This window comes from Gadus chalcogrammus, chromosome 15, assembly GCF_026213295.1.
Source record: "Gadus chalcogrammus isolate NIFS_2021 chromosome 15, NIFS_Gcha_1.0, whole genome shotgun sequence".
Lineage (NCBI taxonomy): Eukaryota > Metazoa > Chordata > Actinopteri > Gadiformes > Gadidae > Gadus > Gadus chalcogrammus.
In genome coordinates, this window is record NC_079426.1 from 23,421,692 (window position 1) to 23,442,867 (window position 21,176).

Genomic DNA, 21,176 nt, shown 5'->3' on the forward strand with positions numbered 1-21,176 from the left:
TCTGGTTCAGCCTATCCACACCTATGTGTCAATGATGGCCCCGTACCAGGGTCAGATTAAAAATGACAAACCGATCCACCCCTTTGAGTCAATGAGGGGCCCCCGTACCAGGGTCAGTGTGAGGGGACCTGCGGCGTCTGGCCTGCAGGGGGAGTATGGGCAGGTTGGGAGGGCACCGGATCGGCTGGGGGGATTGGGTCTGATTGCGGGCACCTGCTCGCAATCAGGCTAATCAGGGAGTGTGTATTTATGTGCCTGCTTTGTTTGTAGTAGGAACCGGGGAGCAGAGAGAGAGAGGGAGTGATCCAACGCGATCCCCACCAGAGATCCCCACCAGAGATCCCCAGCAGAGATCTCCACCAGAGATCCCCACCAGAGATCTCCACCAGAGATCGCAGGTCGTGGAGCGCTGAACGCAAGGATTCTCCCGGATGTTGTTGATTTATAATTTCAAGCCTCTGATTTGTTTTGCTGTCGATTAAAATAAACGAGAACCCAGTGAGGGACGACGAACTGTGGTCTCCGCACGCTCTTTGACCTGCTACAGTCAGATTAAAAAGGACCATATTGTGTGCATGTGACAGCGCTCTTAAACCTTGACTGGCGATAGTCAAGGTCATGGGTCGGTGTGGCAGTTGATACCTTGGCTGGTGTCCTGTGGCTGCTGGTCTTCAGCACGATGGCTATTGTTATGTAGAGAAGGAGCAATATACCCGGATTGACATAGACGGGCCAATCATGGTTGAGGTTCACGATGAGGTCTGAGGGGGCAGAACAGTTTCCATGTTGAATGATGTCCTTCAGGCCAAACAGTCTAGTGGAGGGGATTTAAAGAAAGAGAAAATCAACACTGTGTCTTTATACCTCAGATAAATCAGGAACATTGTGAAAAGTGTCGTATGGTGAATATTTAGAACTGTAGAGGGCAGATCAGGAAAGCCACGATTATTGAATGAAAGGAATTCTAACAGACTCTTCCTACATAGTCTTTCTATATTTTAACCTTTTTTGTGTATTTTGTTTTATGGTAGATATTTATTTGTTTCTTGTAGGCAGTAATTGCGGTTAACTTTTTTATTCTCTACTAATATAATATTTGTTGTCAGATAGAGTACAGATCAGAATAAATGGACTCCAGTCATGACTTCCCACCACTACATGACCTCATTCTATAGTGTACATTTGGAAAGTCTAGTTAGCTGCTAACCCATTGTTTTTGTGAATTTATGAACAAATCTTACAGTTAATATTTACAACAATGATGACTTCATTATACTCTAGAGGTATGTGCAAAACAGTTTTTTGGGGCTTAGTGTCTCCATGAGCGGGGGGCTATCCTTTGACTCTCTGACACTCATTGAAATGTATGTAATTATACCCAGACAGTAGTAGTTATGGGCCGTATCTTGCATCCGGCGCAATTGACTTAATCACTGGCGCATGTGTCGTTGCTAGTTTGCAACTGGCGCAGTGCGTTCTTTTTCCTCCTGCGCCACGCGTCGGTAAATTAGGGAATGATCTTGCGCCCCAAGGGGCGGCTCTGCGAAAGGAGGAGGCATGCTCTGGCGCAAACGTTCCCTTGTGCTATTCTGCAGTTTCAGAAAACAATTGCGCCACAAACCAGGAAGTACCTGGTTAAAGGTCAGTGGCGCATTGTTGAGATGCTATTTTAAGGGCGCATGCATAATGTTGCTTGTGCACCTCGCGCTAACACTTTGCTTCTCTCATCTACCTAGCCACACATTCTTGGTAAATTATTTGGGAAAGAACAGCTGATACAGCGGTAATAAGTTGTACTTTTAAATCAATGCATCTGCAAACACTGTACAGCAAACACATATTTTCTTGACACAGACATCGTGTACATGCCCACAACTTTTAGGATGATGAGTATTTGATCGTGAGAAAATATTGTTTTACCGCATGTGTGTGCGTCATCTGTTTAAACACACTCAAACTAAACACGTAACGCATGTCAATGTATATTAACGGGGGACACATATTGGGAACACAAGTCGATAACGATAATGAATACAACACTGATAAGAAACTATGTTTATAATGTATTGCGTATATCATTAAATATCATTAAATAGAACCATATTAAATAGGACTCAGTATTTGAAGTTGTGGAAGAAAACCTTATTCCATGTGTGAATTAGGCCATATTATTTGGCCATAAACTGAGCCATTTGAAGTTTGAAATTCATGTGCATCTGTCTCATCGGAGACTGCAGACGCGCTGTCAAAATATCAACTTGTCAGATTCAAATGCGCTCATGGCTCTTAAAGGGGATGGGAGCTGGCACTCTCATTGGTTTATTGCACGTTACGCACAAACCACACCTACGGGTAATTAGGCTACTTCAGACCAACCCTTTTAAGATTTGCGCCGGGCGCAAGAGTAATTTTTCCCGCCGGTAAACTAGCGACATCGCCATAGAACCGCCAACAAAGCTAATTGCGCTTGGCGCTTCTCACTTGCGTTTCAGACCGTTAAAATAGGGCCCCTGATGTCTATTAGCATTCACAAACTAAAGGAGGAGTGGCCTTGGGCCAAAATTCAGCTTTGTGTTCCCTGACATCACCACGAATAACAAAATGTAGCATTTTGATCTTAAATCGTTGCACAATGTCCACTAACCGGAGGCCAACTATCAGCCTCCACATATGGCGTGCCCTTAGGAGAAGACTTTATTATCAACTAGAAAATGCATTTCCTGCAGAAAATGAGGTGAGTGCTGTAGTGCAAAGTGCGTTTGAAAATATTATTTAATAAAGCCACATCGATTAACACATAAAGAACCGTTAAATGGCTTAAATCAAGCGAAGGGATTTGAACAAAAGTTCAAAGGTCTAAATGGAGTAAACAATGTAAACATACACACCATTTAAGAAAATGTAAATGGTTGGAAACAAATAAAGTGACAGCTGAATGAAAAGCGCAAAGCATTGCAAAAAATGCAGAAATGTAAAATGAATTGACCTGATTAATCTGAAAGGTCAAATGTATTGCCCTGCACTGCTGGTGTGTGTGTGTGTGTGTGTGTGTGTGTGTGTGTGTGTGTGTGTGTGTGTGTGTGTGTGTGTGTGTGTGTGTGTGTGTGTGTGTGTGGTGTGTGTGTGTGTGTGTGTGTGTGTGTGTGTGTGTGGTGCGTGCGTGCGTGCGTGCGTGCGTGCGTGCGCGCGCTGCGTGCGTGCGCGCGCGCATGCGTGCGTCTTAAAGAGTAGCGAGCCGTGTGTGATTAAAAGTAGCCCACTAGAGTGGGAAAAACAGCCCAACCTGGCAACACTGCTTGAACCTCCTCCAAAATTAGCCCAATCTGGCGGAAAAAACTGCCCAATCTGGCAACAGTGCTGAACGTCCTCACGCTCCAGCGTCAACGTAAATCAAAGAGACCAACTGAAAACGAAGCCGTTATGAAACTAAAACTGTGATTCTGAATAAAGTTTAAATGATATCCAAATTCCGTTTTATTGAAAATACAAGTGTGTCGATTTGTTAAATAGTTTGGTAGGTACCAGATGCCCACTGGGCACCTTCCTTGGGAGGTGTTTCAGGCACGTCCAGTGGGGAGGAGACCTCGGGGAAGACCCAGGACTAGGTGGAGAGATTATATCTCAACACTGGCCTGGGAACGCCTCGGGATCCCCCCGTCAGAGCTGGTCAATGTGGCCCGGGAAAGGGAAGTCTGGGGCCCCCTGCTTGAGCTGCTCCCCCCGCGACCCGACCCCGAATAAGCGGACGAAAATTAGATGAGATGAGATGAGAAGGTAAACAGTTGAAAAATGATTGAGTTACAATGTCTTAAGAAGTAGATGTGTCAGAATGGGCAGACGTCTTCAATGAAAACTATGGAAGCATATGTAGCAAAATTCAAATGGCAATGCAAATTGCAATTTGCAATTCAATAAGTCCTTTCATTATGCAATTGACAATTAATTATGTATTTAATAATGTAATTTGTAAACACGTTATTCAAAGTGTATTTTAAGATGCAAAGTGACAATGAAATCCTCAATACAATTTGCAAAAGTTATAACAATAAAAATAGAATAACATTTTGTCAAATTTTTGGAGTTCCTTTATTCAAATTGAAAAGCTATAGCGTCCCCGTATAACGTATTTGAATAACGTCTTTACAAATTACATTATTCAATTGCAGAATGAATTGTCAATTGCATAATGTAATGACTTATTGAATTGCAAATTGCATTGCCATTTGAATTCTACATATATGTTTCCATAGAAAACAAGCTGAAAACGAAGCCGGTATGAAACTATAACTGTGATTCTGAAGAAAGTTTAAATTATATCGAAATTTGGTTTAGATATTATTGAAGATACAAGTGTGTAGATTTGTTAAATGGTTTGAACAAAGATAAACGGTTGGAAATTGATTTAGTTACGTCTTAAACACCCATTGACTCCCATGTTGAAAAAAGACAGTATTTTAAAAGTAGAATATCTTAAAAAGTATAAAATATTAAGAAATCTGAAATGAAGCGCGCGATTCCAAGCTATTCTGAAAATTTGAATGGAGTCTCTAGGTGAAAGATTGAGGAAGGAGATAGGTCCCAAAGTTTGTAGAGAATAAGACAGAGAGAAAGATAGAAAGAAAGAAAGAATAAAACTTATGAAGAACAACAGTTGAGCGCTGCATGCAGCACTCACCTAATAAGACCAAAACTGTAAATTAGCTAAATAGATACTCAAATAAATCCATCCATCCAAATGAGTTGTTAAGATTTACAGATTAAAAAAATCTGATGTCGGAAAGTAGTAATAAATCAACTTTCATCTGCAAATAGTCTACATGTTGAAAATGTGTTTTGAGTGCCGCTAAGGGAATAAGTGTAAAAAGGAACAATACTTTACCTGGCCCATAGACTTTCAGGTGGGAAGAGGCTTTGTGCCACCTGACTCTGGTACAGATACAGACAGACCATGTGTCCAGCAGTGAAGAATCCAACCATGACACACAGCGCGTTGAACCCCACGGGGCTGATGGGAAGGTGACACGCCCACCATGTGCACAGGCCAATGAAGAGAATAAAGTAGACCGCAGAGAACGTAGATGGAAAAGTTATGCCTGCAGAGGCAATCACACAAACACGGCAGTTGTCATGGACAAAGCAACAGACAAAAGGATACGGTAATTTAATTTAACAATAATAAAACATTTTAATTAGCACCTACTTTACTATAAGCACTTAAGTCTCAAACACTTAACATACATAGATAATTTGCTTTGAGTACACATATTCATAATCTCCTATGTATTAGAAATTCAACAATAATCTTACCAGCTAAAGCCAAAAGACATATGGTTAGGATCCGTCCTACGTCCTGGAGAACCTCGTGTGCTGTGGTTCGAAGTCGCTGGGCCAGCTGCTTAGCTCTGGTCGCTGTGGAAACCTTCTCAGCAGGCATGTTGGATGAAAGCATCGTCTCATCCTCGTCTGCAACTACAATGCCTGCTTCAACATCGATGTCTGCTTCAACAAATTCATCAATGACTGCTTCATTCACCTCATCTTCTTCTTCTTCCTCTTCCTCTTCCTCTTCTTCTTCTTCTTCTTCTTCTTCTTCAATGTCTGTGAGTACATCTTCAATCTGGGTTGAGAGATGCAAGAAACACATCAGAAATAAGACAAATATGGCATTTATGACACATATGACGCCATCGACATGCAACCGTCCACCACCATGAATAAGACTACGGTTTTCTCTAGGTTTGAACTTTGTAGAAAACAACTTAGATAATTTAAGTACACAACTCCATAAACTATGTAACATCATTCTAATCATGTTTAGATATCTGAATGCAGAATTGCTACCTATCATACGTTAAAGTTTAGGTTTGAGGCTAGAGATGCTTCAGTGGATGTTGTAGGTGACCTTGGGTGCCTTGAAGGGCGCCTCTAAATTAAATGTATTATTATTATTATTATTGTTCATTGGAGATGTTTAGGTGAAGGTTTTAGGTTACAGAGGCTTACGTTTAGGGTTAGGTAAGAAATGGTTCTGTGCTATACACTGTACTTGTTTACACTGTGACACATTATACAATCATAACAGAATAAAGGAACAGAAAAATTGCAGGACTTTCAGCCACACTCTGTCACTTCAAGACCTTCAGTATCACCAAAATGCACCAAGCCACACGTCAGCAAATAGTGCATAGCATTAGCCAAGGCTACTAGAAATAATTGCATGAATAATTTTCTCTGCATAATATCACCTTGATTTGAGACCCTGATTTAATCCAAGGAGTAAACTATCCTAAGACTATTCCTAATGGACAGCATATCCATCTTGTTGTTGGGGCCCAGGCAGAGGATTTCAGATTTATCATAATTTAGCTCTAAAAGGTTTTGGCTGCTCCCAATTTGTGACTTTTATACATTATTTATGACAGTGGTTCACTTGACCGCTGACCCAGCCCTAACAAGTTCTCTTTTTGAATCATTGATCTGCTTTAACATGACTAACAGATGCTGTTGTTTACATGTATGTGTATGGGAAATACAGACCAACTTGGGTCCTGACTGCCAAAACAAATGCCATCCCAAATGACAGCAAGAGAGCATAACTGTGCGTTCACATCAGAAGCGAATTGAGCTGCCAAATCACCGGAAGTCAGTCACTCTATGGGCAAGAGCGACCAAAGCGACACAAGCGTCAAACGCTACCAGCGGCAAAAGGTGAGCGGCTGATCTTTATTCAAATTACTATGACACGTTTCGGCGGCAAAACACTGACAGCCAATCGGAATGTAGACTCTTCACTTGCGTGGATCCCAGGGAACACCGAACACCGGCTAGTGGTGGATTCAATGATTCGTTTCAGTGACCCAGTTCGCGTGATTCAGTTGCCAAGAGGAGTCGTTCACGAATCATACGTTCGTTCGTTCGTTCAGTCGAGTTTCCGGTAGCACTAACTCCACTGAGTCTGACTGACTCAGCTGAGGACCGTGCAATGGCGTCCATTCCATGATGCGATTCACCGCTACCGGAAACCAGGATGAACGGACAAACGGTTCGACAAACGACTCCTCTGTCGAGTTTCCGGTGAAATGATTCACCGGAAACTCGGTGGAGGAATCGTTCACAAATCAACCTAGTTTCCGGTAGCGGTGAATCGCATCATGGAATGCATGCCATTGCACGGTTCTCAGCTGAGTCAGTCGGACTCAGTGCTACCGGAAACTCGACTGAACTGGGAGGAGTCGTTCGCGAATCGTTTGTTCGTTCAGCCTGGTTTCCGGTAGCGGTAAATCGCATCATGGAACAAACGAGATAAACGAACCGGTTCGGTTTGTTCGTCCTAAAGACTTGTTCATTCGAACCGGTTCGCGAACGAACAAGCCAACACTAACACCGGCACTTTGGTTCCTACCTACTTTATTGGTTCCCACTCACTGTACAAAATGTCGACTGAAAATTAATCGCGGCTGTAACTGGGCACCCGGTGTTGTACGATCCCAGCCTTTTTCATTTCAGAAATTGCAACAAAAAGGCTGTGGCCTGGGCGGAGGTGTCACGCGTGGTTGGTTGGTCTGGTGTGTGAGTTAATGAAACGTATGAGATTATTGTAAGATAGGCGCGATACATGCCTGCTAACCGAGATCCTAGCATACTAATCTTCCTTGCTCTGGGACGATAACGTTTTGAAATATCGAAAATAGATACGTTGTGCAAAGGAATAATAGGTAGTGCAAAGGAATAATGCACGCATAATAATGCAATAATAATGCAAATGAATAATGCACTGAACAAACGTGTCACCTCAATGCAGTTTAATTGAGGATAGACGGCGGACAAATGACCATTTAGCAGACGCTTTTATCCAAAGCGACTTACAATAAGTACATTTGCCATAAGAAGTGAAACAATATATCGCTGTCAGTGACAGTGATAATGACAGCTGTGTTTTCTGTTTTGTGTTCAATAGTTAATGAGTGCAACATCCATAGTGATTTTGATACCAAGTGATGATAAGCGCGAGTATTTATAGAAAATATTTGCGACCTAGAACGTTCGTATTTAAAGGTTGGGTACGGAATTCGCTTTTTTGGCCATTTTTGCAAAATTACTTGAAATCCTTATCATAACCCGCTTACAGCCACTGAGTCAGAAGTACTGACATGAAAATTAAACTTGTCAATCATCTGTGGAACGGGCAGGGCTCGAAAAACTCCAGCCAATCATTTCCATTGCCACCGAGTTGCATTGGACAGTAAGTACGTCAATCAAACGGTCGTACTGCACTCCCACTCCCCCGCGCCCCGCGCGCGACCCCTTCGGGCAGTACTCGTGACCCAGAGCTCGTGAGTCGTGACCCAGAGCAAGCTCCTGTTTGTTGTTATCCTGCGGTAGCTACTGGAACTAGTTAATCCACATTTGGACCTAGCAGTAGAAGACAATTTCCATGGCAGACAAGACGCCACCATCCCCACCACCACCACCAGCAAAGAGAAGGAAAACTCTTTTTCAGAGAGTAATTGATAATAAAAACGCTGAAAGAGAAAAACTGAAATCAAGAATAATCCTAGGCGCTGCTTTCGAACGTTGGCGGCAACTGAAGGACGAGAAGGGTCTAAAAACCGATGCTTGTGTGGCGGTTGACCTAGTTTCAAAGTTTATACCGTTTATACTCGGTAATACCGGTGTTGAGACGAGTGTATTACTCGGTGTGAAAATGTCCACACCGCGGCAACCCTAGTGAAAACCAGGACTTCCAATACAATTATATGAAACAAACATACATTTTCTAAAAATAGTAATGATTTATGTGACCGTTTAATGTTTATAACATCTGGTGCAACCATAGCCGCGAGAAAGTATTCTCAGCAGGGGGTGCTGGAAAAAAAAACCCGGCCTGCACTAGACTCGCAACCAGAGCCGGATTAACCCAAAGGCAAACTAGGCACGTGCCTAGGGCCTGATTGGCGGGGGGGGGCCCAGACAGAAGTAAAAAAAAATAATAATAAAAAAAAAAAATGAAATAGCCAATACAAATGTCCTGCCTACTATTTATTTCAGTGATAATATATCAATATATATATTAATTAACTAAAAATAGTGACGTTGTTTATCTTAACGTTACGTCACATTAACGCCAATCAGTTAAGTCCGAGGGGAGGTCAGCGGGTCAAGACTAAGCGGAACAATAAAGCTAGCAGGCAGGTCGTTTCTTGAGTAGGCTAACATTCAAGATGCTTTCGGGTGCGGCAAAACATAAAAAGAAAAAAATGAAGAGGAACAAAAGAAGAAACAGCGGGGGGCTTTACAGAAGTTTCTGTCGGGCAGCCGTCCGACAGCTGTGAACCTGCTCGTGTCAGCAGAGCCAGAGGCCGAGCCAGGCCCGCAGCCAGAGGCCGAGCCAGGCCCGCAGCTAGAGGCCGAGACAGGCCCGCAGCCAGAGGCCGAGCCAGGCCCGCAGCCAGGACCGGAGCCAGGCCCGGAGACGCGGCCCGAAGACGCGGCGGAAGACGCTGTGGCGCCGTCAACATCAGCGCCGTCATTTTCTACGTTGAAACAAGTGAAAACATACCGGAGAGCAACAGTAACAGAAAAAAAACTGAATGCCTTTGCCCTGTTGGCAATTGAAAATCGATCGTTGTGTTCACTTCCTTCACACCATGGTTCACATCCAGCTGCTCACAGAACAAGTTTAGCGCACCACCGCTACCCTCACACTTTTTCATATAACCTTTTTTCAGCACTAGGTCATATGAGCATTAAATAAATGCTGCGTCTCAACATGCCTTGGACAGCAGCGAGGATGACTCGCTTTGCCACGGGCCGAAACAGTTCGGAGCGACCACAGCCAGAGCGAACACAGCGGGGCAGAGGAGTGTCAGGAAGTCTTTGGTGTACACATCAGTACGGCCTATTTGCACTCAGAGTCAAGGCGATTTTGCGTTGGGTACGCAAATCGCGATTTGCGAAACGCCAGCAGATTTTGAAAATACACAACTCAAATGGTCCTACCCCCTCTCCTTCAACGCTGACTCTGACACCTCGTGCCCACTGCACCGTCAGTCAACGGACGTGGGAAGGCGTGGCTGACGGATGGGGGAGTAGTCTTTGCAGAGGCATCCGTCAGCCAATCAAATCGCTTCGCCGGGTTCTTCCCGCTTCTTCCTGCTTGTTGCGAGGCAAGATGACCCGCTTTCCCGCTTTCCAGTATCGTCAGAGCCCGAGTCGCGTCACAGTGCTTAAATTTGCATACGCGATCTGATTGGATGACGGAACCGTCGCTGCCGAAAAAGTTGAACATTTTTCAACTTTCTGAAGCCTCGTGCCCACTGCACCGTCAGTCAACGGACGTGGGAAGGCGTGGCTGACGGATGGGGGAGTAGTCTTTGCAGAGGCATCCGTCAGCCAATCAAATCGCTTCACCGGGTTCTTCCCGCTTCTTCCTGCTTGTTCCGAGGCAAGATGACCCGCTTTCCCGCTTTCCAGTATCGTCAGAGCCCGAGTCGCGTCACAGTGCTTAAATTTGCATACGCGATCTGATTGGATGACGGAACCGTCGCTGCCGAAAAAGTTGAACATTTTTCAACTTTCTGACGGTGGCGAACGCTCCAACTGAACGGACGGATCCACAATGCATTGCGCGTCCGTCCCCATTCAAAGTCAATGGGCAACGGACAACTGACGGAGGTAGTGGGCACGGGGCGTGATGGTGGCGAACGCTCCAACTGAACGGACGGATCCACAATGCATTGCGCGTCCGTCCCCATTCAAAGTCAATGGGCAACGGACAACTGACGGAGGTAGTGGGCACGGGGCGTGACTCCACCCATTCCAAGTACCTGGACGCGCAATCATGCACGAGCGCGAACAGAGATGCGCGAGAGCGAGCCAGGCTAGCGTAGGTTTTCGTTTAACAACATGGCACTACATTCAGCTGTAAGTTGCACCCAGTACCGCGGGAAGTAGGGGTGCTGGGGGTGCTGCAACACCCCCTGTCCGAGGCCCTGTCTTATCACAGAAAACGATCATTTCTAAAAACTCCGGCCAAAGTGGAGATTTCTGAAAACGCTGGTTATGTGTTGTCGTGTCAACGGGGAGAAACGGGATTTTAGGTTCTGAAGCGTCACATTATGCACAAGGAAATGCTTAACGTCATGTGAGCGCCCGCTGTACCGTATTGGTCCGAATATAAACACAAACCCCATTGTAAGACGACCTATATTTGGAAAAAATATTTGAAGACCAGATCTTGATTTCATGAATAAATAAATTGCATTAATTGAAATAATATACGAAAATAAAAAGGCATAGAATAAAACACTGCATTGCCACTAAACAGTAGTGCAAATAGGCCGTACTGATGTGTACACCAAAGACTTCCTGACACTCCTCTGCCCCGCTGTGTTCGCTCTGGCTGTGGTCGCTCCGAACTGTTTCGGCCCGTGGCAAAGCGAGTCATCCTCGCTGCTGTCCAAGGCATGTTGAGACGCAGCATTTATTTAATGCTCATATGACCTAGTGCTGAAAAAAGGTTATATGAAAAAGTGTGAGGGTAGCGGTGGTGCGCTAAACTTGTTCTGTGAGCAGCTGGATGTGAACCATGGTGTGAAGGAAGTGAACACAACGATCGATTTTCAACTTTGCGCGCATGCACTGGTGTAATTGAGCTGCGCTGCTATATATCTTTTTTATCAATGTGACGAGTTGCGAGTCTAGTGCAGGCCGGGTTTTTTTTTCCAGCACCCCCTGCTGAGAATACGTTCTCGCGGCTATGGTTGCACCAGATATTATAAACATTAAACGGTCACATAAATCATTACTATTTTTAGAAAATGTATGTTTGTTTCATATAATTGTATTGGAAGTCCTGGTTTTCACTAGGGTTGCCGCGGTGTGGACATTTTCACTCGTCTCAACACCGGTATTACCGAGTATAAACGGTATAAACTTTGAAACTAGGTCAACCGCCACACAAGCATCGGTTTTTAGACCCTTCTCGTCCTTCAGTTGCCGCCAACGTTCGAAAGCAGCGCCTAGGATTATTCTTGATTTCAGTTTTTCTCTTTCAGCGTTTTTATTATCAATTACTCTCTGAAAAAGAGTTTTCCTTCTCTTTGCTGGTGGTGGTGGTGGTGGTGGTGGTGGTGGTGGTGGTGGTGGGTATGGTGGCGTCTTGTCTGCCATGGAAATTGTCTTCTACTGCTAGGTCCAAATGTGGATTAACTAGTTCCAGTAGCTACCGCAGGATAACAACAAACAGGAACTTGCTCTGGGTCACGAGCTCTGGGTCACGAGTACTGCACGAAGGGGTCGCGCGCGGGGAGCGGGGGAGGGGGAGTGCAGTGCGACCGTTTGATTGACGTACTTACTGTCCAATGCAACTCGGTGGCAATGGAAATGATTGGCTGGAGTTTTTCGAGCCCTGCCCGTTCCACAGATGATTGACAAGTTTAATTTTCATGTCAGTACTTCTGACTCAGTGGCTGTGAGCGGGTTATGATAAGGATTTCAAGTAATTTTGCAAAAATGGCCAAAAAAGCAAATTCCGTACCCAACCTTTAAGCTGGAATCAATTTCATTTGCTCTCCATACCACCAATCTAATGCCGCTTTTCCACTGCATGGTAACAGCTCGACACGACTCGACTCGACTCGACTCAGCTCGCATTTTTTGCGTTTCCACCGCGATCTAGTACCTCAAGTGGCTGCTTTTTCTAGTACCGCCTCGCTCTAGGTTCCAAGCGGCTGAGCCGATACTAAAAGGTGACGTCGGCAGACGGCCGGCCACTGATTGGCCAGAGAGTGTGACGAAGTCACGAGAGCGACATGGCAACCATGCCGGTAACAGCCATAGCAGCCAACATATTCCACTTCTTCAACTTCTTCAACATGCCAGCTAATAATAGTAATGTTATCGATGTCCTCCATCGTTGTTATGTGGGTTCTGTCCATGTGTGGGTTGCGTAGGTGTTGTTTGCGTCGCGTACAAAAATACGTCACGGCCCTTTCGCGCAGCCGACCCCGCCCACGTCCAGGAGGTACTATTTGCGGTGGAAAAGGACCCGTGCTGCTACCGTGTCGAGTCGTGTTGTGTCGAGTCGTGTCGAGTCGAGCTACATGTGCGGTGGAAAAGCGGCATAACCAACCAATCGCGCGTAGTCATGCTTTTAACAAAACACGTTTTTGAAATCGTCACATACACAAACTAATCGACAAGACGAGGGATAAATGACAAGGGATATATCTCTTGTCTTTTATCCCTTTATTCCCCACCATTCACGGAGCCTGAGGTGAATCATTTTTAATTAAATAGTCTAGATAGATATATAGCCTAGTGAAGTCTTTATTAATACCAAATGACACAAATCATCGGGAATTCATTTAGCTGATTCGGCTCACACAGGACAGTAGCCTACAAGATCACACAGAACAAGGGAGACAAGTCTGACTGGACATACACAAAATACATCACATTAAAACTAGACACGTGTTGATAGATGGATAGATGGATGGATGGATGGATGGATGGATGGATGGATGGATGGATGGATGGATGGATGGATGGATGGATGGATGGATGGATGGATGGATGATTGGAGGAATGGATAAATGGATAGATGGATAGATTTATGCAAATTACATTTAATTACATTTACAATTAAAATTGCATTTATGCAATGTAATTGTAAATGTAATTATGCAATCTATAATACTTATTGTACGTATACGTATTAACGTCTGTTTGTTATCACGACACGTAAATAATAAATCACTACACTACTTTCATTTTTCATGATTGAATTATTGTTCAAGATGTCATGCAGTGATAAGTAAGTTAATCAAGGATGGCCAACTGAATAGAAAATATTGCCGCGATACTGAGGAGACGAACCCCAACCAGTCCCTTGATTGTCAGGTCATATGGTTGCGGTAAGGAAAATAAGTGCTGAAACTTTGGTTAGGGTTAGCGGCTGTAAAAAGTTTCATAAAGTACAGGAATTAATAAATAAATATCTTCAGTGTGCAGTGCAAACAGGCCCAAAAGTAATGTCCAGCTTGCCTAAATTTACCGCAACTATTGTGGTAGAAATTAATGATTATATTCTATGGTGAACTGTGATTATTATGAGGTCTTTTATATATATTAGTGGAAAACACACGGTGCCTAGGTGTCTGGGTTTAGAACAGATGGAGCCCCCCTAAAAGGAGCAGGGCTATCTTTGCAGACCATTTGTTGTCTATTTTCTGACCATTCAGGTTAAAGTGGATTTATGACTGAATGGAGGCAGACACCTCAAGGAGAAGCTGTTCTGTTTGTGTGTATAAAAAGACGCCGCAGTTTGTGAACATGAGTGACTCTCGAGACCTACTCGGCTGTTATCGTTGTTGTTTTACTGCACGATAAAGTCTTTTGTCAATTCTTGCTCCGGACCCCTCGTTTTCATTTGACTCTCTCTCTCTCTCTCTCTTGAATTAGTCTAAGTGTTATATATCTCAGTTAATCCACGACACTATCCCTCCAAGGTTTTCTGAAAACTTGGCAGCACTGTTTTGTATTAATTCATAGGATACACAAAAGAGTGTATTAAATCAGCCAGCCTTCAATATTCCACACGCCATTGTTTTTATTTGTCTGTGAACAATGATGGTCACTATTGCGGCTCATTTCCAACTCAAATCTAGTCATGAGTCTTGAGTCTCCAGCTTTTGGGTCCACCAGCTGTCTTTATCCTTTTTTGTCCTTCCCTCTCCCTGATAAGTTCCACCTGTTCCACGTCATCATCTCCTTCCTTGTGTATTTAGTCAGCCTGGTGCCCTCCCTCTGTGCTAGTTTATCTGTGTACTCAATGTGTCAAATGTCCAAGCATTCACTCTGAGATTACTACAGTTCCTGGTTTGTTGATTCCTGCTTGTTTCTCCTGACTACATCTTTATCTGCTTGTTTGATTTCTAACCAATCTGAGTTGTGCGATTGAGTCTTTTTTTCAGTGGTTACAGACACCTAATAATACAAACGTATACAATAGGGTTCCTACGGATTTAGTTGGCCGGCTTATAATAATAAGACACAGAATAACAATATTGGGGCTTGCTTTGAAACCACACTAATCACCCAGTTAAAGGTCTGCAGCATTGCCTCTTTGGTACTCCATAACTAAAACGCAGCGTCAGCACATCCGTAGCAAAGTAAGTTTCAGATGAGGGTGGAAAAGCCCCACTGTCCAGTGTGGGCTGATGGTGGAGAAGTGGCTGGGTTAAGGAAAAGGTTTAATATATTGAGCAACCCTTAAGGTATATGCTGCAACTTACCGAGGTGATGTTAGAAGCAGCCAGCAGCTCCCTCTTCTTCGATATTTGGCTGCAGAGTACCATGGTTACCAGGGCAACCATGCACACCCCTACATCCGGGCATAACTGACGCATCAGACCCCATGGGTCGTCCAATGAAAGCCTTCGGAAGACACAAATAAAACATTGTTAAACGTAAATGTCAACAAACACCGGCAAAGTCAAACCAACTGAAACGTGACATTGGTACCTTGACAGTCCTATGTGTTTGGAGAGCACGTCCCATTGCGTGCAGTTGTCAGCCAGAGCTGTATACAGAGGTGGATATGTGTATAGCATCGTCTGGAAACAGACATGAGCCAGCACAAAAACCAGACTGGTGCAAAACAATCCTTTGATGTATAGGCCTGTTGGACCTGCGACAGACAAATGATAGAGGAGACAAAATAGATTGTGATTATCATTGGAGATGTAAGACATAACATGGGGGAATCTCGGCAGTAGCTTTGTCATACATGATGTTTGCTAAGGACATAAGTCAAACATTCCAGGGTTACCAGGCAGGAAGAATGCTTACATAATTAATCTGAGTTGGTAATAAATTACATGAGGGAATGGCGGACTACCGGTGTTTACGTGACTCTGTACTGTTAGGTTTCATAACATTGCCCATCAATTTGTTTACTCCAACGGTTCCACTGTGCTGTTTAACATAATGTTTTCTTGCTACCTTCTGGCTTGTTACGCTTATGGGAGCATTTGCGTTCTCTTTTGGACAGATATATATCTGGGAACATATTATTGATTACCAAACCTAACCAGCTGTCCCTATCAGGTTCTCTGTATTACTATATAAAGCTAAATATGCCTGGTGAGGCAGGCTCGGATTACAGACAAACCTTTTCCCATGAGGGGTGTAGATAGGTAGGTTGGTGTGTGTGTGTGTGTGTGTGTGTGTGTGTGTGTGTGTGTGTGTGTGTGTGTGTGTGTGTGTGTGTGTGTGTGTGTGTGTGTGTGTGTGTGTGTGTGCGTCTCCAACACTACATGGGCAGCTCCAATCATGTATGGCTGGTTTATGTACCATGCCCATAAAAACAGCAGACATGTAATTAGTGATATGAGTGACCGCTGTCTGTGTCCTATGATGACACCTCTGTGAAAAAGGTGAACTAAAGGAACTAAAGGAATTCTTAATTGATTAAAGTTTTAATCAATTAGGACTCTCCCTGTGTCTCCTTAGCCTCCAAGGGCTCTTCCTTCTTTTACACAGAATCGGCAATCGACAAGATGAATGGTTAAGTTACACACAGGCTTCTTAAAGACAGGCAGCAGAATATACACACACAAATCTATCTGTCTTACCTCTGACTGTGTGCTTGTTGGGCCAGAAGAACCATGGTAGCAGCAGCAAGTAGAACAGGTAGACCAGGGAGAATACAGTGTAGCGCAACAAACATGCTGTGGGGTGTAAAAAACAAAGTTTCTAGTCAGTAAAATAGTGTCCCACAATACCTTCTCAAATTAGATGTGATCAACTGCATGAATCAACTTCTCACCCTCCAATTCTGATTTATGCATTGTCATTATTTATTTTGCAAACAATGGCGCTATCTAGTCATTGTTCAATTCTATAAGTCATTGACAGTAACATTTCCATTCCAACAGGTAAAACAAAGTAATAATTATAGTAATTATCCATTTTATTTATTATGGTTTTGTAATATAATTCTCAGACCTTTTTGACTCAAAGTTCTAACTCATACTGTTCAAATTCCAGCTGAAACAGTGGGTTCACTGGCGCTTTGAGAGGGCGTTTGGAGAGAGGGGGTTTGAAGGATTGAAAGGGTTTGAATGGTTCGAGGGGAGGGAATATCACTGCTGTTCTTGGTTCAAGAGGAATGGTGTAGCTATGCTACACCACTGGCAGGACCTTACAGCTAAGGTCCTGCCAGTGAGGAAAGTTTTGTAAATCATGAGAATTATTAAGAAGTTAATTCATTTGATGGGAAGCCCCTATTATTTTGGAGGATAGGGGCGCTGTCTCTGATGGGAGGAGATTGGCAGCATGGTTCTTGCACCATTTTTAAAGTCAAATTTAAGCCTTTTTAAGACTTTTAAAGACCGACACATACATAAATTAAGACCCAAAAACACATTATACACATCAACCGTAGCCGTAGTACTAGCAGTAGCAGTAGTAGAGAAAACGATAGTTATGTTATTATAACTCTAGTTCTATGATTGTAGGCGTAGCCGTCTAGGCTTCGCCTTATGGGCTTGTCCCGCGCGCGCGCTATATAACGCGGTGTATACCGTCGCTTATCCTCCACGCTTTTCTTTCAGCATTTGGAGGGAACAGCAGGTGGGAAACTAGACGGCTACGCCTACAATCATAGGACTAGAGTTATAATAACATAACTATCGTTCTATTTCATGTAGCCTACGCCGTCTAGGCTTCGCCTTATGGGCTAAGGTGAAGCTGCGAGCGGAGCCCGATCAATGTACTCCTGCTGGACCCCAGTCAAAACGACCTAAGTCACCAGAGCACATTAAGACTCAAAAAGCCAAGGAAGTGTAAAACACAACAGCTTAACCCGGGGATTCCACCGGACGCGTTACGGCAACGTTACGGCTGCGGCACGTCTTGGCCGCAACTTTGCCCTGCTTGCATTTCCACCGGGCGCGTTACGGCAGCGCAACGCTGCCTTGCGAGCCAGCCGTATTCACGTGAGATCACGAGATCCCGCGATAATCCTAAACGTAATGTACTCACCTTCCACTCCCAAAACTACTGCAATTAAATGCCAGGCTTTGTCCTTTCTGACATTGTTCTTATAAAAAGGATGATTTGAGACCCTTTCTGTACATCCACACCGGTGGACGTGATATGGCGGCTTGAGCGACCAAAGCGAACAGAAAAATTTGCAGCGAAACTTTGTGAGCGTGTTGCTCACAAGGTTTCGCTGCGAATTATTCTGTTCGGTTTGGTCGCTCAAGTCGCTCATGACGTACAATTCAATTATGCAGACGCATTTAAAGGAGCCGTATGCGTTTAGTAGGCCCTACAGACCGCCATATCAAATAGTGAACTCTCCCATACACCTTGGCCATATTGCCGAGACGGTTTTGCTTGTTCGATAAAGTGCTTCGACAACAAGTGGGACAGTGATTCCCCCCAATATAAAAAAAATCCTAAAATGTAGGCTAATTACAACCGAGAACAAAAAACCCTGCGTGTTGTAGTAGTTAAAATATGTTTCACTGATCTGGATCTGCAAATCATGATCTGCACTCATTCGTCGCATTCAAAACAAATAGACATTGGCGCACATGGCTAATTTGCATACGTGCACAGGACTGGTTGGCTCCGCAAGGCAAATAATGGAACATATCTATCTATCTAGGCTTTTCTGTCTATCTATCTATCAACGCGTGTCTAGTTTTAATGTGATGTATTGTGTGTATGTCCAGTCAGACTTGTTCTGTGTGGTCTTGTAGGCTACTGTCCTGTGTGGGCCGAACCACCTAAATGGATTCCCGACGATTTGTGTCGTTTGGTATTAATAAAGACTTGACTAGGCTATCTATCTATCTAGACTATTTAATTAACAATTATTCACCTCAGGCTCTGTGAATAGTGGGGAATAGAGGGATAAAAGACAAGAGATATATCCCTTGTCATTTATCCCTCGTCTTGTCGATTAGTTTGTTTATGTGACGATTTCAAAAACTTTTTTGGTTTTGTTTAAAGCATGCTACACGCGATTGGTTGGTTAGATTGGTGGCATGGAGAGCTAATTAAAATGATTCCCGCTTAAATACGAACGTTCTAGATGTAGCCTATAAATACTCCCGCTTATCATCACTTGATATCCAAACCACTATGGCGTTTCGATCTCTGAACTGAAAAAGGGTGGGTTCGTACAACACCGGGTGCCCAGTTACAGCCGCGATTAATACTTCAGCCGACATTTTGTTCAGTGAGTGAATAAAGGTAGGTAGGAACCAAAGTGCCTGCCGATGTTCCCTGGGATCCACGCAAGCGAAGAGCGTCTACATTCCGATTGGCTGTCAGTGTTTGGCCGCTGAAGCGAATAATAGTCATTTGCATAAAGTTAAAAAGTTTTCAACTTCTTTTTGACGCTCTGGTCGCTCAACTTTGGCCGCTGGTAGCGTTGGTCGCTTTGGTCGCTCTTGCCCATAGAAAGTGAATGACTTCCGGCGATTTGGTCGCTCAATTCGCTTCTGGTGTGGACGTACAGTTTGATTGATTGACTGCTGACCTGGTGCCACCGGTCATGACGTAATAATGTTGGTGTTTTATTTATTGTGTTTTATTTTGAAAATTGACCGGATGCTCTATGGCTTTTACTTTTTCACTTCCTGGCCTGCTCGATCTGCTCTGTTGAAATTGATGCGGTTCAGCAACGGCTTGCGGCAAAAATAGGAATGCTACGGAATGATAGCGCTGCGGCACGGCGAGCTGCTCCTGAGACGCTGCTGAGACGTTCCGCAGCCGCGCCCGGTGGAAATGGTCTCATTGATTAGAGTGGAACCTATCTGCTGCGGTGACCGCGGCCAAGACGTGCCGCAGCCGTAACGTTGCCGTAACGCGTTCGGTGGAATCAGGCCGTAATAAAAAACTAATTCCTCCTAGATCAAGCAAGGCAATGATCAAGGTAGAAAAAAGTGAGTCTGTAAAGACTCCGGCTCTAATCCGTGCTTCATGGAACCCATGAAAAGGAAAAGAAAAACCAGAGCAACATGGTTTCCATTAGGTCCGCTGCCACCGGGGGCGGAGCTACGGAATCCGGCTCTCCAATAATGGGACTCTCTCGGCCGTTTCTTATTTGAAGAAAACGGCGGGAGTGCCACACTGGTAAACAAAACCACCAGACAATTGGCGAGCCAATAGAAAAACCCCTAGCCTGTTTTTCATTTGAAAAAAGCTGGGAGAGTAAGACTGGTAATCAAGTCCAACTCGCCAGCCGGCGAGAGGAAATCCAACCACGCCGCTTTAAAGAACATGTCTATATTCTTAAGCCGTAAAAGGGGTCCCGGACTCCAGCACAGAGTTGCCGAGTGAGCCCCTGGACATGTCTAACATGTAAAAACGGACAAAGGGGCCGGGGGAAGACCAAGACGCAGCCGCGCAGATGTCTTCCACCGAAACGCCCTTGAGTAGAGCCGTTGAAGCGGCCACGCTCCGTGTGGAGTGAGCTTTAACGCCCAACGGTGGCGCCAAGCCCTGCCGAGAGTAGGCTAAGCAAACACCCTCACATACCCAGCGAGAAAACCGCTGCTTAGAGAGAGCGCGGCTCCTGCTAGCGTCGCTATAACACACAAACAACTTGTTTGGAGCGGAACGCGGCCGAGCGATTCACGTACATAGCCAACGCCCGAACCGGGCACAGGAGATGCACCTCCGCCTCCGCCTCACTAGAATGAGGCGGGGGGTGAAAAGCCTTAAGCACAATATCCCTCGACCGAAAATAACTATTAATGTTCTTCGGGAGGAACGCAGGATTAGGTCTGAGCAACGCGAAGGAGCTGTCCTCGTTTCGCAACAAGCAACTCGGGCTGACAGAAAGAGCGGTTAGCTCACCGGCCCGGTGAGCTAACCGCACGGTGAGCTAAGGCGCACGAGCACTCTGAATAGTGTTGATAACCGTCTCAGGCAAACCTTTGCCCTGCAGGATCAACCTCTCAGGAGCCAAACCAACAGCCGTCCCGAGACATCGGGCGGGTGGTGCACTGTCCCGTGGGCCTGTGAAAGCGCATCCGGCCTGAACGGTACTGGCCAAGGCGCCGACCGCAAGAGCGCGGCCAGCTCTGGAAACCACAAAGCTGAACGGTTCTCCGGGGCCACTGATATCAGGGACAGTCTCTCCTGTCTGACCC

The 21,176-nt window shown here is 44.7% G+C and overlaps 1 protein-coding gene across 2 annotated transcripts in view; it reads right to left on the reverse strand.

Annotated features, from left to right (window-relative positions):
* LOC130405092 (piezo-type mechanosensitive ion channel component 1-like) overlaps positions 1 to 16,739 on the reverse strand; it is a 62,766-nt gene extending 46,027 nt beyond the window's left edge. For both annotated transcript variants that reach the window (XM_056610057.1, XM_056610058.1), the window contains exons 1-6: positions 16,638 to 16,739; positions 15,526 to 15,691; positions 15,297 to 15,438; positions 5,308 to 5,617; positions 4,880 to 5,093; positions 643 to 814 (exon numbers count right to left, since the gene is read on the reverse strand). In XM_056610057.1, the coding sequence (XP_056466032.1) occupies positions 643 to 814; positions 4,880 to 5,093; positions 5,308 to 5,617; positions 15,297 to 15,438; positions 15,526 to 15,614 (927 nt within the window). In that variant the 5' untranslated portion in view covers positions 15,615 to 15,691; positions 16,638 to 16,739. The remainder of the gene's footprint in view (positions 1 to 642; positions 815 to 4,879; positions 5,094 to 5,307; positions 5,618 to 15,296; positions 15,439 to 15,525; positions 15,692 to 16,637) is intronic.
* Positions 16,740 to 21,176: the final 4,437 nt, after the last annotated feature.